Genomic DNA, 20,307 nt, shown 5'->3' with positions numbered 1-20,307 from the left:
GATGCATGAATGAGAGTAACTCCTGGATGTCTTGCTCCTTTGCAGCTGGCTACGGTCGTGGAGTGCGCCTCTCTGACAAGGAGAGGCTAATGCAGAAGTAGAGTCAGGGGGAAGCTTTTCCTCTTCCGTTAATCTACTTCACAGCTGGTGGCCACGCTGCTTTTAGTGCCACCAGCGCTGGAATTGAACCAACAGTAATGGAAGGAAGCAGGAACACGCCCTTAGTTTGGGGGTTTGTTTCACAACCTTCTGTGAACAGACTCTTTAGGGGATAAGATTATATATGCTCAGTAGATATGCATGTGTATAGAAAACCCTTTACAGGTACAGGGTGAGTTCTGTCTACACTACTATATCCAGTTGTACTTGCCTAGTTGTACTTTTTACAGTTATTCAGTAGCTACTACAACTCTAGGAAGATTTCAGGGCTTGCTTGCAATGGAGCCTGGTCACTCAAAGAGAAAAAACCAGCTTCAATAGGGTTTACATGAATGAGGCTTCAGGTAGCTCAATGTAAAGCAACTTGTAGAATTACATGAACTGGGAACGTTATCATAAAAACCTGCCGGATCAGTTCTACTGTTGTAGGGATCAGTAATACAAACAATTACAAAACTTCTTAATTTCCTGGAGGGGGCGATGTTGCACTTCCCAATGAGACCATCATTGAACTCCAACAGCAGATCAGCTAATCTTCCTGAGGTATTACTGCACAACCGTGCAGTGATGTGATGCCTGAATCCAGAGTGCAAACAGGCTTTTTGCTTTCATTTAGGCTAAGTTTTGAATTCTGTTTCAGAGGAGGAAAAGAAAGCATCAGGTAATCTGCACCAGTAGGATATTTATTGCTTATCAACGGGCAGTTGTCTGATTTGTTCTGAAGCCATATGGTATCATCCTCACTCCTACAAACCGAGACAAAACAGTGTCGCTACTAGGGCACTGCCTCATGAAAGGTTTAACCTGAGAATTTACTTAAACACATTTGATCTGGGCTATGTTAAAATGTGGGTAAAATTCCCAGCTCTGCTGGAGCAATTGGGGAAAAACTCCCCAAACCCTGCCCCAGCTTTTCCAACAGGAACATTTATCCCCACGCTTCTGCCCCACCAAAATATCCCTGTTTTCCCTTAAATCTCATGGGGCCTCAAGGGACACTGTAGGAGGTTCTGCACCAGCTCTGAGGGCCCTTCCCTGGTATTAGACAAACACTGGGGAGTGTTTAGCAGTGGTGGTGGGAGGAGGTAGACGTGTGTCCTTCTCCCCCTCATACTCACCAGAACAGGCGAAACCTCGGCAGATGGAGGGGAACCAGTGCCATAGAAATATCTGACCCAGATGCAGGAAGAGGTGGTCTGCGTGTAGCTGCTGGTGGGGGAGCAATTATCTCACAAGTCTTTAAAAATAGTTTCTAAATCCATTCACTGTGAACCTGTTCCAGCCCTCCAACCAGCGCAAAAAAAACGTGTAGCTGACCTGATAGTTTCACACAATATCACATCTCCGTTACTGCATGCAATGGCTTAGTGTTGATTTTCATCCTTAATCATCGGATTTCAAGTTATCATCTTCCTTCCCTGAAGACATCTTTCAGGAGGAGGCTGGATACTGTCCTCCTTAAAACTTAGTGACAAAAGTGCTGGACAACATCTCTAAAAACCCAAACTCTCTGATGGTTTCCTGGCTTGCCAACACTTACCTAGCAAAATCTCTCCCCTTCACCCTGTTCAGCTGTGATGTGACAAGGACACCTTCCAGCAGCAATGCATAAACAAAGCGATAGGCCAATAATGCTAGAACCATCATGGTTTATTGACTTGTAGGCCTGACATACCAGCAATAGCACCTCCTGCTGGTTTGTTTTTGTATGTTACACTGGCATAAGATCAAATGCAATTATGAGATTGAACCAAAAGGTCTAATTCTTTAAAACCAGGCCCCCGTTCTGTATCTTTCACAAATGAATGGCAGTTTGGAATAAGCTACAGCGCACCCATGACAGGTAGTAAATGGCACTGCACAGTTAACACAGCCGTACTGCATACCACACCTTACAGGGAATGGTAACACAAGGGATTTGTGTTTAAGTTAACACCAGGCGGAGGCCCAAAGGGCACAGACAGGACACTGAGAACTGTTTGCAGGACAAATGAAGCAGACTGCACCATATTCATTTCTGAAATGGAGGTAGAGCCTTCAGCAACTGCAGGTGCCAGCACAGGAGCCTGGAGACTACAGCTATCTTGAGCCAAATCTCTTCCTCTTGGCTAAAGATGGAGCATTCAGGCTGGGACCTGTAGTCTCTATGTGCTACAGCTCCATGTGAAAGATGGGGCAGCTGCAAACTGTATTGTGGAATTGTATAGGTCACACAATTGGACCAGCCCTGCAGTATATGATCATATTATATATATATATATATATATATACACACACATGATCATACAGACAAACACCTGTCAGGGATGGTCTAGATAATACTTAGTCCTGCCATGAGTGCAGGGACTGGACTAGATGACCTCTGGAGGTCCCTTCCGGTCCTATGATTCTATAGTGTGGGCCAAGTTCAGGCTAGGATGGGTGGCCCAAGCGCACACTTCCACCCCAGATGCTGTTTGGCTTTTATATCTTTGGGATACGTTGGTGCTTTCCTTTCCTTTCTTAAAGCAGAGCAGAGAAAAAGATAACAGAAATTGTGGGGGGGAATAACTAACATACAATGTAAAGATACGATTTCAAGCTCGTTTGCTAATAATACTGGTTGAAAATATAGGGGGATTTGAGGAGGGGGGATAGATGAGAGCATTGCACAAAAGTCACTTGTTTTATAAATGTAACAGAAATCATGCATTACATGCCAATGAGGAAAGAATTAAGTCTTTATCCACCAAGGGGAGGATAACAGACTTTCTGACAAACCCAAAACTACTGAATGCTAGTAAGTACCGGAATCCCACTGAAACCAGATATTGCCAGAGTAATTTAGAACATTAAACCGCTTATAAGGGGAAACTTGTGCTTAGCAGAGGGTAAATTCAATGCTGGAAGCCATAACGTTTCCCTGGATACAATACAGTATTTGGTAGGGGTAGAATTTGTATCCAAAAAAACTGAGAGTTAAGAATAGTGGCACAACTCGCAGTAGGATTCTTGTCAGACTATTTTGTCTGCTACAGGGTACATTGCATCCTTCCTTCTCTGTGGAGACTGTACAAATTCCAAACCGTTCATAAGACACCGTTCAATGAAAACCAAATGAATTGCACCAATGGGAAGAAAAAGGGAAAAACCATGCAGCATCCCTAATCTGTAACAGGCGAGGCTTTATAGACAACACTTGTGTGCTGTCCAGTCTGAATACACTGTTAGAATCTCCCGTAGTGCAGAATCCATTGGCATTTTGAACCATCTGCAAAGAGCAGATTCACAAAATTAAAAACAAGGGGCTCCTCCTGATTAGTGTTAATTTTAAAAAGTTTTTGGAAACTTTCAAAATGTGCCTTTGAAAGAATCACATCCATTCCCCCTGGAACCGAACATGGGAATCCACTCCCGCTCATCACTGCCACAATCATGTTTTGTCTTCAGAGAGGCTTCCATTTTTCCTTCCTATTCCTCTTCCTCCTCCTCTTCTTCATCATCATCCTCATCATGGCAATGTGTGATTTCCTGAGGAGTCTGGGGGAAAAGGTTAGGTGGTTTAATCTCACTGACTGACCGGGTCAGTTGATGCCGTTTGTAGTCGGAATCTTTGAAATCCACTGAGGTGCGGTTGCGTGTGGCCAGAGGTGACTCCTTTTCATTGATGTCAACATGAATGTGCTCCACCGTCGATTCATGTGGCATCTATACAAAAACAAGAGAGAGGACTGGACCTGTCTTATTGTCCCAGGAGGAATGCTGTGATCAGCCATGCAGATGCTCTCATTATTTCTCCAATAGATGCAGATACTAATGAAAAACAAGCATCTGAAGTTTGTTAAATATGCTGTACGGATATGTAACCCTTGTGATTGTGACCAGAAAGGCAGGCCCCACCATGCTGTGTATGCTTGTACCATTACAGAACTAATACTAAAACGCAGGTATGCGTGGGGACTTTGGGCTGAAACTGACCCTAGTGAAATAGTTTTCACTACTCTTTGAAGCACATAGCTCCTTACAGATGAAGACCAGTGACTTTTCATGCTATCCATTCAGAACAAATTGGCCCGTTATCATCTGAAGCTTCCTGAGATAGCACAAGCCCGTGACACTGACATTAATATTAACATCAACATCAGTACTGAGGGCCAATAATTAGCCTCATTACAGCTTATGGGACTCTCCCATAGGAAAGCCAGTGTGGAGGACAGCAAAACTGGTAACTAGATCCAGTGTTATCCCTCTGTATGTCTTCTCACATCACTGCACGCATCCACAACTCTATGCTGTTCTAGATGTGATTCTGAGGATGAGCCCCATGTCCTTTATTTTAAGCACCAATATTTTTCTTTTATAATTCCTCCTATCCCCACTGAGCAGCCGTCATTACTGCCTCTGGCTGGGAAGGTGGCCAGCTTCCGGGGTGGCCAATGCCATCCTAGCAAGCAGGAGTCCATCACCCTCCACTAAAGACCTCAGACACCTCCATAACAAGCTTAAGCGCCTCCAAGCCATAATATGAGAATGTGAGTTTCCTATCTCTTCTGCACTACAGTAGTGATGTCCCCGAGTCCTTAACAGTGTTTATCTGGTTCTGCCAACACCACTCACTAGACAGTTCTAATGGCATTTGCCTGTCAGGACTGCTGCTGGTTTCTCAGTGGGTTACAACTCACCAGTACGTGGGCGGCTCTGAAGAGGTAGCTGAATGGATAGTACAGGAGGTTGATGAAAGATGCTGCATAGAGATCTGCATAACGCATCACCTGGCTGGCAAAGAGGGTCTGTCGTGAGCCACTACGGAACAGGCTTCCCATCATCCCGTAGCACATGTCCATGTCGTGAGTCACTTTCTACAAGCAAAAGGCAGATTAAATGCTCTGGCCAGACAGAGAGCAACGCAAACTCAAACAGGGAAAAGACTGTCACATAACTGGGACATTCTGAGTTCCTGAGCTGCTCAGATTCTGCAGGGGTTCAGAATAGAGAGGCGCTTAACAGGCTGTGTGTGTTCTAATAGCGAGACCCCACAGAGTCCATATTTACATCTAATGGGGGGGGAAAGTTGTACTGGAATCAATGACATTTTATCATAGCTGCAGCCATCCCACCAGGCTGTGATGTCATCTGAACAGGGGTTGCCTGATCAGTAGATGGGAAACTTCCAGGGAACACCAAGAATGCTGCAGGAGGTGGTGACAGAAAGCCAGTGGGTGCCCCATCTGAGTCAAGATGGAATCAATGCCCCGGAATGGTACCCAGGGGCACTATGCTTCTGCAAGTGCCACCTTTAGATCAGGCATAAAACCAAGGTCTTGACCATGGCATTCTTCCTAATAGTGCAAGTGCTACCCCAATGTCCTGGCCAAATTCCAACTGGGGTAATAACCTTCTGTCCTTTTTAATTTCAGTTGAGTGTGATATACTTTACTTCCCTGCTTAAGAAAGCTATTGTGTAATGCTGCTGTAATGTATGCATGCTGTAAGCTGCTGTATTCCACCCCAAAGGTGGCTGCATTTTAGTGCTGAGGGAAGTGATCCCGGTATATGGTTGTGTATCAGACTGTAAAGCACTTTGGGATCCTTCAGTGTGAAAAGGTGTTTTTATAATTGTTACCTTAATACGTCTCTGGATGGAACTGATGTCAGGCCGTTCGTTGCTGCTACTGTCCAAATGCCTGGTTATAGAAGAAAAATTACACACCATTGTTTGAACATGTTTAGGAAACTAGGAGGCTTAGGGGTGGGGTATTTTGTGGTTAGGAAGAAATAGAGGAAAGAAGGCTAGCTTTGTGGGTAGAACCCAGGATTACTAGAAGCCAGGACTCCTGAGATCAACTCCTGACTGTGCCACGGACTCATGGTGTGACCTTGAGCAAGTCATAACCATTATGTGCCTCAGTTTCCCCATGTGCTTACTTACAGGGGACTTGTTAGATTCATTATCTAACATTTGCAAAAGTGTATTAAGATCCTCAAATGGCAGCTGCTGCTTGGTGGAGGGAAATTATTATTTCTTCTTATTATTATATGAACGCTGGAATACTCACTTGTAAAGCTCCGCCAAGAAAATGTCCAGACTCTGCAGCTCTTCAAAAAGGGCTGAATAATTCCAGAAGAGAGAAGAGGGTTAGAATGCGAAAACTGAAGACGTGCCAAAAGCCAAAGCATCACATTTCCAGCTCTTCTCATAGGAGGCGGCCGTGGCCAGGAATGGAAAATAAAGCAGAGTGCGCAGCTGCTAGGGCTGACGTGCCGGGAAACAGGTGTCTAATCTAGATGGTTCAGATAAAGAGTTGAATGCAGACTGTGCAGGCCTGGCAGCGCTCAGGACTTGTTTTCTGGGACTGATCCCTGTTGCTTTGGGGCCCACACTGCATGTTTTAGATAAGTAAGTTCTTTGACATCAATGGGGCAATTTGCGTGAGTAGGGCTACAGGACTGGGCCATTAAAGTGGTTCTACCCTGAAGGCAGTTCTGTCCTGTGTTGTGATTCCTGCTGCTGTCTGCAGCTGAATGGAACGAAGCTGGGTCCCAAATAAATGAAGTGAAAAATAGAGAAAAAAAAATAAAACAGGCTAAATGAAAACCGGAAGGCTGTGAAGGCTGACAGCAGAGGGAGGTGACCCCCCTAGTCCAATACTGCAACTAATGCCACGCTAATTCCTCTAGAATACTGGTGAGCTGCTGTTCCAGCCATGGGAGAATGGGATCTTTGGCTTATCCTAGGGATTAAACATGGGAGCTGCTTTCACCTCAGACTTCCCCCTGCTCTGACCTCACACCTCCCCTATCACCTGCCTTCCCTGTCCTCATCTGCCCTGCGACTTTACATCATGAATAAGTACACTAAGTCTCTAAGCTTTTTAGAGCACCGCTGTTCCGCTGTTCCTCTGCAGCAACATGATTAAACACAACAAATGAGATCCGCATTGCTGCTGCCCTACAAGCAGCTCACCAGCAAAGGGGCTAGCCCAGTGACAGGGGAGATCTGTTTGTGCGTGAGGCTCAGGATGCGATTCAAGCATCACTTTGACACAGATGCCAACGGAGGAAGAGAAGTGGCGTGAGGGGGTGAGAATACATACTTTTTAATGAATAACAAGCCATCTTCTAACAGGGCTTTTGAGAAGTGACTGTTTGATGGAGGGGTGTACTGATCCAGTCAGTGAAGGAGGTGTGGCTTATTAGGAAAAAATTACATGGGTTTGGAACACTTTAGCCCATCGGATCACAGCTTCTATCTATGCCACATAGAACTCATTTTAATACACAATGCAGCTGGAAATTTCATATCCCCCCACTGTGTCCAAATGCAAAAGGCCTAGCTCCATCCTCGCTAAGAGATGACAGTGTTACCAACAGCCAGGACTGTGATCTGAAAGGCTGAGCAAGATTCCAATCTTTTCCCTCAGGTAATAGGACTGCATCAGCCCCTAACACAGATGCCAAAGGCAAGGGGAAGATCTCAAGAAAAAAATAAACAAAAGCAGATGCACACTGTCATAGAGCCCCTCCAAATCCTGCCCCAGCTTTTCCCCTTGACAACATACAAACAATACAATCTTGAGAAATAACACTAAAATCTCCCCCCAGTTACAATAGACCAGCCGCAGTGAGGTCAATGTTGCTGCACCAGGGAAGTGACAGCAAACTGGTTGCCTAGTTTCGTACAGCTTTTGTCAGTCCAGACATGCAGCTCCTGGGCTAGTTCGGGAATCACCAGGAAGGTCCTCCAGCCCTGACGTTTCTTGGACTTTAGGATGTCTCCAAAGATGTGGTCTCCAATGTACAAAATGTCCTTGCCCTTAGCCCCCAGCAGGTCACAGATTGTATCTGAGGAACCTGCGAGGGAATGAAAGCAGGATGGGTCAGCAATTGTGAACTGAAGGGAAAGATTTCTCACATTTCAGATGCTCACAACTCAGGCATATGCCTGTCACTGCAGTGCAAAAACAAGTGTCCAGTAATTGCAGCTACTCACAAAGCATACACTGACAGCCAAGACACAGGGAGCTGTGGGCTACAGACACAGCAAGTTGGCCATCTCTTCCCAGAAACCATCTTTGCCAAGTGTATTATCTCTGCTGGGCCAGAAAGCAGCATCCTTGGGGGTCTCCCCAAAGCCCCAGTCTGCTCCATATTAGCACATCACAACAGTAGCCAAGCACTTGCACCTATTTGCACTACAGGAATGCCTGCACAAAGTGCTCAGTGCTGTGGGCAGTATGTGGGGTGGTCAGTGCGGGCTCTCATCTTCCCCTGAAGTGAATGAGCCAGATCCTCTTCATGTGTCAGAAGAGCTGAGTTCCCTCATTCCCATTACCCTTCCTTTGAAGCAACATGCGAACTGGGGCAGAGGATTCAGGGTGCACCTGGCAAGTGGCTGACCCTGGCATTGCAGTATGAAAACAGCTGAGAACTCCTGGCCAAGTCCCCAGTGTGCTAAAGCAGCCACTGCTCTCCCATGCCCTTTAAAATCCTTGCACAATACTGGATGATGAGTGGGTCCACCAGGTTACACTGAAGGACTTGCCGATCAGAAACACTACCACGGATTAACCTGACAACCCCCAATTATGCCAGTAGGCTGAGAAGCTAAATCTCTGTTTATGCTCATTATAGAATACACATGAGATTGTTCTCGCTTTACCGCCTGAATAGACGATGCCATGCTGCAGAGGCCCTGTGTAGGTACCAATCTTCAACTTGCCAGTAACCTGTACAGAAGAGGAAAGAAATCACTTTAGTGACGGGCAACTGGTGTGGTGGATCTTTTCTGCCTGGTTTTTCCTAATTCTTCCTTCTCTTGGACCCCTGTCTCTCCCTGGGAGACTGGAGGCAGCTTTCACTCACATGGAGGGATTTTGTGTTTCACTCTTCTCCATACACAGTTTGTTGTATTCTAATTTAGCCAGGAAGGACTAAGTTCTGCCCGTCACACACACCTCTGATAGCAATGAGGCTGACCGGGTGTAACGAAAAGCAAACTCCAGCCCAATGCCTTCCATGAATTTCAATGCAGAGTCCAGTCTAGAAAAGTTCCAGTTCCTGTTCCAAGCTGCCTAAAGAAACCACGTGGGTAAGTGTGCAGTACTTACAGTGTCTACTTGCCGCAATACTGTGCCTTCTCCAAAAAAGAGGGGCTTTCGTGCATCCACTAGGATCAGATCAAAGTAGGACTGCCATGGCTGATGAGAGCTCCCAGGCTAGGAAAGGAAAAACCATAAAAGCATCAGCTGCCTTCAGCCTCTTCTCAAATCACTTATACATTTTATAATACAAGCGCCTATATTTATTGCACCTTTCATCCTGAAGGATTCCAGAACACTTTCATAAACTACATATCGAGGAATCACTCCACACACTGCAGAAATGCAGCCACCTCTGGGTCCAACATGACAGCAATTGATCATCATCAAGAAACACTACAGTTTAGAGGAGAAAGCAAAAAATACTGCATCCAAGAGAAATTCCACTGCAGAGAAATTTAGGAAAGCAGATTATAAATAAACCACAGTGGAATCTGATAATCCTGCAAAAAGTGCAATGGAATAGTTACCTAAAAGGAATCTTTTTTTTTTTTTTGTTGGTCAAATGGGTAAATCCAACAGGATAGCACCATTCTGTGGTGCTCAGAAGGGAGAGTACTGAATTACCAGCACCACTTCCTAAAGCATTTTGTTTTCCTTGGAGGTTTCCATCCAGTACTAAGTCCAGCCTGGTTTGGGAGACTGACATCATAGGCTGAGATGGAATGACTGCATTGAACATGTAAGATAATAGATCAGCTGTTGCAGTGAAGGATATTGTAAATTACATAGCTGCCAGTTGGCGTATAAAGGTGACACCCTGCATAGATCCATGCTCACTGGATTATTCTAAGGAAGAGCTCCGTGAAGCTGAAAAGCTTGTCTCTTCCACCAACCAAAGTTGGTCCAATAAAAGACATTATCTCACCCACATTGTCTCTCATATCCTAGGACCAACAAACTGCAACCACACTGCAAACAACACTGGATTCTTGTGAAGTCAGCACCTGGCTTTGTGAGCATTCTCAAAGATGGTAGGAAACAGCCTGGACTCCTACTCACATGTAACCGCTCTGTACCAAAGCCACGCATCAGAGGCACAAGCACCCATCAGCATTTATCTATGCAGCACACCTTTCTCTGAAGTTTGCTGAAATCAGCCGGGAGGGTGGGGGGTAGGCAGGGGTTGCCAACACTCCCTAGCTGGTATTCACAAGGATGGGAGGTATTTTTAGTAAGTGAAGGGTGCCCGTTATGAAAATAACCCCTGCTTGAATTTATTGACCCTCACAGCATGGTGCAAAGGCACATATTTTGAGTCAAAAGAGTTTTCTGACTATAGATCGTCACTGAGGAGGTGGCAACAGTTCAGAGATGGGGCTCTTTGTTTCATTTACTGTGGGGAGTTTAATTTAGCAAACTGGTTTTCATTTGTGACATGTGCCCAGGTGCAGTGTTGACAGGCACATGAAAATAATTAAGTAACTCCATGAAACAGGAGCTGAGCCATGCATTGTGTGATTGATGAAGTAATCAATTAAGCTGAATGTACTAAGCAGACAAAGGTTTGGAGCTCCTGTTTTACATTTAAACATTTCAGGGCCTGCCTCTGCCCTCACTTGTACCAGTGTAAATCAGGACTAACATGACTGAAGTCAGTTGAATCACGCCAGTGAGATCAGTATTAGGACCTAGACATTCCTTTCCATTTACAAAGCCCTTTTGCTCTCCAATAAGATTTCTTATTGGCACCTAAACTTTGTCAGTTTCATACTGATCTTAACTGCAAAATGCAACCTTATTAGATTATGTTATTATTAAGGATTCTTGTTTTAAAACAGCTGACAACATCTCTCTCTAAATGTTCTATTTATATTTGGATTTGATCCTGTGTAAATAAGGAAACTAAACAGCAACTGTGTTTTAACTATACCTGCTAATCCTCATGCAGTCCATGAACCAGGATTACAATCCTATTACACTACACAGAGATAATGATGTGCATTAATTTATAGTAAAACAGCAGTCCTAGAGTCACATACCTTTGGTCCATGTGAAAAATCAAACAAATAAGTCATAATTTTCTGAAAGACAAAATTAGAAATGATTTACAGGACTTTAAAATATACATTTGTGTAGTTTATAACAACATACTTCTCAGTCTCCACCTTTTCAGACTACAGAACTTTTTTAGTTTTACAATTTACTGTCAGTTTTGGCATTAGATTTTATTGCAATTTGGGAACAAAATTAATAAAACATCAGTTGGAGTTAAAACAGTAATTTTTCTAATCAAAGAATAGATTTGCCTTCAAAATCTGCACACTACTTCAAATATATTTTAGAGACCTTTAAAATGATCTGTGAGCTTTCTATACATAATAATGCTGTGATATCTTGCGATTTCCCAGGGCTTTAAACAAATACCTTGCACCACTAAAAAGAGGTAATTTCCAGCTTCTCTCCACCCGGACAAAGCACCAATTTCTAGCCCTCTAGCCTTGATGGTTCAAAAGTTATTGGACTGTCACTTGATCACAGATTCAGGATTGTCTGATGCCTTCATGTATGCATCAGAACAGTTTGATTGTAGGGAAAGTTTTGCATTTTGGGGGCGACTGGTTTTAAAAATAACAATACTTTGCATTTATCCAGCACTTTTCATCTGCTGAGAGACCGAGACACAGATGAGGTAACTGACTTGCCCCAGGTCATACCATAAATTAGTATCAGAGCCTGGAACAGAACCCAAGAGTTTTGAAACCCAGCCCTCTGCTTTAATCCCTAAATCACACTACCTCTCACTCAGGAAGTATATAGAATACACTCAAAGTGTCATAGTGAAACCAGAAAACGTATGAAAATGAATATCCATTTTTTCTTCATTAAATTCTACGCAAATCCAAATATTTCAGCAGCACTTACATCTGTGTATTTATAGTCACTGTTTGTGGCAAGAAACACCTTTCCAACCTCATTCATGCGGCTGAGCAGTAATGGCATTTTCCCCTAAAAGGACACACAAGGATTACAGACACTTTACCACTGGGAAAAACAAGGCTCAATTAAAATCATGCTTGCAAGACCACACAATTTTAAACTGGCAACGGCATCAGGAAAACGTCCTTGCACGTAGAAATGAAAAGAGTGGAAGAAATGTAAATGGGAACCATTAACTGCGTCCACGGGTGCTAGCAGACCCTGAACTCCCCACGATGATATTAAATAGTTTAGTGGCACTTCACACACTGTAGCATGCTCACCCACTACCAGCTCCACTTCAGACAAACTGGATGTGGCCCCTTGGGCTTCTGGTAAATTACCAGAATGAGCCCTTTGATAGAAGGTTTGAACACCCAAGTCTACAGGTAGGAATGTGTCATAATTCAAACATCAAAGTTAGAGTGAGTTTGAGGCTGGAGCTGTTTTTATTAAGTTATAAATCCTAATTCAGCCATGTGTAAATTACAAGAGTGACCGACTACCCCAAAACAGAAGTTTCCAAAGCAGTTTGCAGACAGGTAACTAGACTGGTTAATTACTTTAAAATGAAACATTGCAGGCAGGCAATGAGTCCATAATGTGGACTGGCTGGTATCAGTACTTTAAACCAAATGACATTCAGATAAGTTTTTACTATCCATGGGGCCTACTCATGGAGACTGGCGGCAGAATGCTCACTTGCAGCTCACACACTTCCTTCAAAGGCAGTCCGAAAGCAGGAAGGAGTGCACAGTTTCAGCTTTCCTAGATCAGACATTGCACTCACTTTGGAGGGAAGTTTGAGAGATTGAACCATTTCTTGGAATTTCCCCTCCCCCTCATGCCTCTTTCAGTGGCTGGCTATATCAATACTTCCATCTGGAAAAGATGTCAGCCTCTTCTGAAGCTGAGGTCAATAGAGCTGCATCACTGTGGTTTATGGTGCTAACAGAACCGCCAGGTAAAAGAAACAGTCCCCTTCCCCACCAAGAGAGTCTGCATGTGCCTCACCAACACCATCACCTCCATCATGTGCTAAATTCTCCTCTATCTTTTATAATCTGTTTAATAGATGTGTGGATGAAAACCAAGCCATGTGGATTATTGGGTTGGGACACAGGCCGGGTTTCAACTTTCCACTTTGTCTTTGGTTATTACAGTAGAAGCCATGCTTATCAGTTTTCTAATTCAGTAAAACAAATCAACACGTTTTCTCCTTCCCCCCACACTTCCTGCCTGTGTTCTCGGTACAGTATGTCGCACAGCACAGCAAAGTAACTCCACACTTACATCTTTCACTACATACTTCTCCAGATTCTCAAGTGTCTTTTCCTTGAGGGTTCCCTGAAATAGAAATAACAGAACTCCATGAGATGCTGGGCTTAATGATCTAACACACATCAGATTATCTCCAACTTCCACACTGTCAAAGCCCAGTAAAAATACAAACCAGGAATGAATCTGAACGGGTGACTCAGACAGAGAGCATGAACTATCACAAATCCTATGAGCCATGCAGTCTCCTACTCTGGTGATAATTTTAGAGGTGAATAATCCACTTTAACACCATTTCAATCCTTTCAGGAAGGAATGTGATAGAAACAGAAACTAATATAGGTTGCCATACCAGATCAGACCATTGATCTCCAGTCTCCAGCAGTGACCACAGAGCTTCAGTAAAAGGCAAAACCCACCACAAAGCACCTGGTCAATTGTGCAAAAAAATGTATGAAAAATTCCCTTCTGAATCTTGTAGAAATCAGATGACAACCGGAAGCATAAAATGTGATCAAATAATATGAAAGTGCTCCATCCTACTCATTATGGGACTCTTCCTGGGAATAAGAGGAGCAGAATCATGCCTTCAGCTGCCATATTTACAAACGTTATTGATCAGGAAATCCAAATAGCATACGTAGATATGTTTGTGTATATAAAATTGGGTTGCCCCCCACACTAAGCAGAGCATCAAAACTTATGAAATTCTCCAACCTGCACACACAGATTCCTAACAGCATGAAGCAATTAATACTCTACAGTAGATGTACAATAAAATCAATATTGCAAAAATTAATAGTCCACAACTTCAATACATGGTATAAAATGCAAATATGGTTCATGGTGCAATCTTTAAATCACTTGTTAATTATAGCTAAGGAAAATGAGGATTGGATGAGATAGAAGGACAGAGGGAGTCTCCTGTCTAATGAGAGAGAGAATCACTGTCCCCAAGGGTGTAGTCCTGCACCATTCACATATCTGGTCACTAAATGGCAAAACAGGTTTCTTTTACAGGGATATAGTCACATGTTAACTGCTTCCATTTCAAGAGTTAAAGACAGGTGTAGCTCAATTAATGACTAATAAAAAATCCCAAGGAGTTCCAATCACCTGGTAATGAACCCAGTCAACAGCATCTCTGACATCCTGGAACATACTCCTGAAGGACATAAAGAGGTCTCCATCTTTAAACCCCGTTTCACAGCTATGAGGAGAAAGAAGAGAGATCAGATATGTCAGATCAAGAACAGCAGCCAGTGTGCACAGGACCTCTGTGACTAAGAAGCAACCAGGGAGACAAGATAGTGCAATCTATCTGACAGACAAAACTCGTATTCCCAACTTGTATTCATTGTTTCCTCTTTTATTCCTTCGTGGGTGCTGGAATTGAGAGAATGCCCGGTAAATAGTTTCCAGTTAACGGAGTCTATCTGAACAGACCTGGTATATACAGCAGCATGAGAGGTGTTTGTTACCCAAATGTGCTATTCATTCAGAACTTCAGGAAGCAGATTCCTGTCTCTGGACCATGCACTAGTAATGTGGTATTTCAGATTTTTGTGACTGGGTCTCTAGTCTCTCCCTCCTGACACTAATGGAATGGTAAGTACATAATGATTAAGGACATGGAAAGATTTCCATTTTAGGAGTGATTGATAGACTGGGACCGTAGTTTAAACAGCTGATAAATAAGAGAGGACAGGATAGAGGTATACAAAAAGATGAACGTAATCAAGTAAATTAAGTGTTGCTGACTATCCTCTTTCATAACCCAAGAAAAAGGAGATATTCAATTAAATTAAAAGTCAACGCATTTAACACTGATAAAAGGTAATGTTGCTTTTTTATATCACAGTGCATAATTATCCTGTGAAACTCACCACCACAAGATACCACTGAGGCCAAGATTTTACATAAGATAGATTCAAAAAAGGATTTTATACTATATATAAAACTTCATGCTTTGGGGCATAAGCCAATCATTAACAGATGCGGATTAAGAAGAAACTCTATTATGGGCAAATTATTCCATAATTGTCCACTAAAGGGTACTGGCCATTTTTCAGAGATAGGATACTGGACACTGATCTGATCCAGAATGGCAATTCCTGTGTCCCTAGGCAAAACTGCATATGTGTTTAACCTTTACTTTCCAAGAATGTAATACCTGGTATCACTTCATAGCTCGTGAATCATTCATGCAGCTGCATCAAGGTTTGCTAGCTCAAAATGTAACCTACCATTTTAAACATACACCTCTTTGCAAGCCCATGTAAATATTGATTTTTAGCCCCCCAAAATCCCATATGTCTCAATGTTCCTTTTCTAAACCAAAAAGCATTGACAGCACAGCACTCATGAGCAACCCCAAGATAACAGGTGCTGATGCACATACATGATGGAGGAAAAAGAAAACATGTACATTTCCTGCTTCAAAAAGCTTGCTATGAACAGTAAATCAAAAATTACTATAAAAAATTGGGAAATGTATCCTTTAAAAGTTATTAAAACCAGACTTAATATTTTAGACAATCCTCTCATTAAGTGAATCTGTTTTTTTAAATCAAACCCATGTCATTAGCATATTTCACTTTTGAGTGAACGAGGTTCTTAACCATGAAAATGTTAAAACTACTATATGGGGAACCTAAGTGGCTCTGGTAATTGGCCTTGGGAGTTTTGCCTCTAGGTTACTGGTTCAAATACAAGTCTAATTACAAATACAAGGCATTGAAAATAGACATCTAAGGGCTGTTTGGTGGCCACTGTGTTTGTAGTAAGTTTGTGGTCTCAGATCACAAACTTCCACGTCATCAAACCTCCAACTCATTTGGCATTATTTGTTGGAGTCTTAGCTGAGGCGCCAAGATCAGAGTGGAAATGGAAACCAACCATTCACTTGGTTCATATCTAGAGGTTGTCTCTCCACGTTGTGGCAACTAGTGCATTGAGACAGGTACACAGTATGAGGGAAGAGCTGCATTGCCAATGTCTTTACTGCATCCAATTGGTCTAGGCCTTCAGTCTCCAGAGATGTTAATAGACATTTCACATCAGCACAGAATTCACTTTTATATTAAACAGCTAAAGAGGACTGATCTTAGTCCCAGTGATGTCAATGGAAAGATTCGCATTGACATTAGTGGGAGACTGGACCTCGGTAGAGCAGCTTTGTGCTGTACCCTGCATCCATTATTTAAAACATATATTCAAGACTGCACTATACCATTAGTTTTATAAAATCAGGCAGTAAACGTACCTAGAATACCTGTCACAGTTAGTAAAGAAATCTATTAGGCAAGCCAACAGGTAGGTCTCTGCAAAGAAACAAAACAGAATTTTAAAACAAGAGAAACAACATAAATTAAAATAACGTTTGGGGTAGGAGTCTAGAGGAAGAGAGGTGTTCATGTAACTCAAAGCACACCAGCACAGGTCCCAATGTGCTGTCAGGAAGTCAACGGCAAAATACCCATTCATTTCTGTGATGAAGGATCAAGCCCTACAGTAGCTAACTAGGGACTTACCTGGTAGATTGAACAACGTGTTCAGAATGTAAAACCTCTCTGTGTCATCCCTTTGAATAAATTTATTTGGGTACTGCTCCCGAGTTTCTGGCCTGAAAAACAAGATAGTAAAGGGAAAAACTGAATGAAACAATAGCATACTCTATAGTTCTTAGAATCTGATCATAAAAGGGCCAATTAACTGAAGATTCCCTCAAGCTTTAATCAACACCTAGTTTTACCATATGCTGAGGGGGAAATGAACAGTGTGTTGGTGACACAAAAGTAAAAACACTCCATAGCTGTGTTGGCTCTAGCAAAAATATCCATGGTTGGTCAGTAAAGTGAACAAATCTGACACAGGGAAGCAGAATGGTTGAGTGAGCACAGCCTTACCTTCATCCCTGAGCTGATAGCCAGGGGATACTTAAATCCACTGCATTTTTATTGTTTGTTTAAACTAATTAAACTTTCCCCTAGTTTTCATGTGTTTTTTTTTAAAACACCCACATGCAGCTTTCATCAGCAATGTGCAAGGTGGTTCTGCTGGAGACGATAATGAGGCTCTTTGCAATTAAACAGCAGGGTGGCAATGTTAAAAAAAACGTAATTATTCTCATTCTCTTAAAAGATACTTTTTAAGTGATCACTGGCAGAATTATGCTATTTGCATTCAAAGCATCCATTATATATATACATAGCAGGACCAAACTCAGGGCACATATCCAACCCCACTGGAGTCTGTGAAGACTACATATACATATGAGAGATTTGAGCACACATCTGAGCTTTCATTTTTTAAGGTTTCTACTTCCTGCTGCAGAGACTTGCTAGCTTGAGATGAGCTTATCAGAAGGCCTGTCTGATGGCCTCTGGGATTCCTGTTCAGTTGCTACTGAACTTAACTGTTCCTCCATTCCATCAACTCTAGCCTCATATTATGGATTTGAGAACTTATTTGGTCACATTTTGCATCTAGCACTGCACTCCCTCATTTTCTTATTTAAACTTTCTACTCATAGAGGTAAGAAGAATGCTAACAGCTAATGGGGACTGCAGAACATCACACACAGCTTTCACACGGCTTTACTATTAGAATCATAGAAGATTAGGGTTGGAAGAGACCTCAGGAGGTCATCTAGTCCAACCCCCTGCTCAAAGCAGGACCAATCCCAACTACATCATTGCAGCCAGGGCTTTGTCAAGCCAGGATTTAAAAACCTCTAAGGATGGAGATTCCACCACCTCCCTAGGTAACCCATTCCAGTGCTTCACCACCCTCCTAGTGAAATAGTTTTTCCTAATATCCAACCTAGATCTCCCCCACTGCAACTTGAGACCATTACTCTGTGTTCTGTCATCTGCCACCACTGAGAACAGCCTAGTTCCATCCTCTTTGGAACCCCCCTTCAGGTAGCTGAAGTCTGCTATCAAATCCCGTCTCACTCTTCTCTTCTGCAGACTAAATAATTCCAGTTCCCTCAGCCTCTCCTTGCAAGTCATGTGCCCCAGCCTCCTAATCATTTTTGTTGCCCTCCTCTGGACTCTCTCCAATTTGTCCACCTCCTTTCTGTAGTGGAGGACCCAAAACTGGACACAATACTCCAGATGTGGCCTCACCAGTGCCAAATAAAGAAGAATAATCACTTCCCTTGATAGGCTGACAATGCTCCTACTAACTCATGCAGCCCAATATGCCGTTAGCTTTCTTGTTGCTAACATACCTGTAGAAACCCTTCTTGTTACCCTTCACATCCCTTGCTAGCTGCAACTCCAATTGTGCTTTGGCCTTCCTGATTACACCCCTGCATGCTCAAGCAATATTTTTATACTCCTCCCTAGTCATCTGTCCGAGTTTCCACTTCTTGTAAACTTCCTTTTTGTGTTTAAGATCACCGAAGATTTCTCTGTTAAGCCGAGCTGGTCGCCTGCCATATTTGCTAGTCTTTCTGCACATCGGGATGGTTTGTTCCTGGCCCCTCAATAAGGTTTCTTTAAAATAGAGCCAGCTCCCCTGGACTCCTTTCCCCCTCATATTAGCCTCCCAGGGGATCCTGTCCATCAGTTCCCTGAGGGAGTCAAAGTCTGCTTTTCTGAAGTCCAGGGTCCATATTCTGCTGCTCTCCTTTCTTCCCGTTGACCTAAACCATAAGCTACAATAATCCAGCTCCTAGGCTAGTTCAATCCTTCACCTCTCTCAGGCAAAGACTGGTGAGCTGAACCATATGCAGTTGTTCATGCGACGCAGACTTCTGCCGGTTCCAGAAAGGGCTGACACAATGCAACTATTTTACCTGACGACAGGATGCTGAAACTGAATTATGCCAGCACAAGTAAAAAGCCCCCACACTGTCCTATAAACTCTTCCCCACACCACGTCCTAGCCTATTTCCAGTGCTCTAGAAAATATAGGCCTCTTTGTACTGTACTGATTTTTTCCCTAGACTTTGAAATATCATTAACTTCAGAACACTCACAGTTTCTTATATATAAACGGAAGTTATAAAAGTATAAAACCAGCATCTCTTTATAAACCAATTATCTGCTATTCCTTATGGTTTATTAAGCCATTTATCAAGCCAGAACCAATGACCAGTGAATGGCCAGGTTACCAGTACTCACCCTCTCACAAAATTAAAGCCATGTGTACACACTAGGAGGTTCCCATAGGCATCGACTTTCAACAGGTTTCCATAAAGTGTATCGAACACCAGGCCTCTGTCAAGGAAGGAATTTAAGATGTGAAATCAGAAACACACTGAGGGGTGACCAAATACACCATACTCAGAGCAGGAACCAAAATCAGCTCGAGTGTGCTTATCTGAAGTAGAATGTTTGAGCCCATTCTTATGTCCCATCCAAAACAGAATTGAACACTGGGGGCGGGGTTGTGCTGATCCAGTCCTAACGTATCCTTCTATTTGGCTTTGGAACCACCCTCCCCACCCCCGGCATTGCCAGGTTGAAATGTATAATTGACCTGCTCTCTATTGATCTTAGAATCATTTTGCTCATTTTACTTAGAAAGCTTAGCTATACGTTCCATCGGGGAAGATGTGTCGCTTTCTACACAAGGTCAAGAATTTGGCTCTTGCCTGCCCTTGTGATTCCCTGAGAATTCTACTGAGATGCAATGGAGAGCTGATTGGGGGAAGGAACCTCTCCAGTACTGTGCATCTCTCTGTTGCATTTAGATAAGCCAGACATAGCATGTCACAGCTGCAAAAAATGCCATGCCATTCCCCATTACCGATTTAAGGGCTGCCTCTTTTCTGCCAAAACCACATTACATGTTTCTGCTCATTTATCTAGTCACTAGCCTTTGGGAAAAGGAGATGCCATAGCTGCTGAAAACAGTGAGA

At 43.0% G+C, this 20,307-nt stretch overlaps 1 protein-coding gene across 6 annotated transcripts in view; it reads right to left on the bottom strand.

The window, feature by feature from the left end:
* Positions 1 to 1,788: 1,788 nt before the first annotated feature.
* Positions 1,789 to 20,307, bottom strand: part of NT5C2 (5'-nucleotidase, cytosolic II) — a 58,097-nt gene continuing 39,578 nt past the window's right edge. For 5 of the 6 annotated variants that reach the window (XM_034776257.1, XM_034776258.1, XM_034776260.1 and 2 more), the window contains 14 exons: positions 19,568 to 19,663; positions 16,967 to 17,058; positions 16,699 to 16,756; positions 14,550 to 14,643; positions 13,449 to 13,502; positions 12,102 to 12,185; positions 11,219 to 11,260; positions 9,246 to 9,353; positions 8,798 to 8,864; positions 7,819 to 7,989; positions 6,195 to 6,246; positions 5,762 to 5,822; positions 4,821 to 4,997; positions 3,610 to 3,846 (listed from right to left, as the gene is read on the bottom strand). In XM_034776257.1, the coding sequence (XP_034632148.1) occupies positions 3,610 to 3,846; positions 4,821 to 4,997; positions 5,762 to 5,822; positions 6,195 to 6,246; positions 7,819 to 7,989; positions 8,798 to 8,864; positions 9,246 to 9,353; positions 11,219 to 11,260; positions 12,102 to 12,185; positions 13,449 to 13,502; positions 14,550 to 14,643; positions 16,699 to 16,756; positions 16,967 to 17,058; positions 19,568 to 19,663 (1,393 nt within the window). Of the gene's footprint in view, positions 3,847 to 4,820; positions 4,998 to 5,761; positions 5,823 to 6,194; positions 6,247 to 7,818; positions 7,990 to 8,797; positions 8,865 to 9,245; positions 9,354 to 11,218; positions 11,261 to 12,101; positions 12,186 to 13,448; positions 13,503 to 14,549; positions 14,644 to 16,698; positions 16,757 to 16,966; positions 17,059 to 19,567; positions 19,664 to 20,307 lie in introns of all 6 variants that reach the window. The other variant, XM_034776255.1, reaches the window with a different exon arrangement.

This window comes from Trachemys scripta, chromosome 7 (assembly GCF_013100865.1).
Source record: "Trachemys scripta elegans isolate TJP31775 chromosome 7, CAS_Tse_1.0, whole genome shotgun sequence".
In the NCBI taxonomy this organism is placed as follows: domain Eukaryota; kingdom Metazoa; phylum Chordata; order Testudines; family Emydidae; genus Trachemys; species Trachemys scripta.
This window is presented reverse-complemented; position numbering and strand designations above follow the sequence as displayed.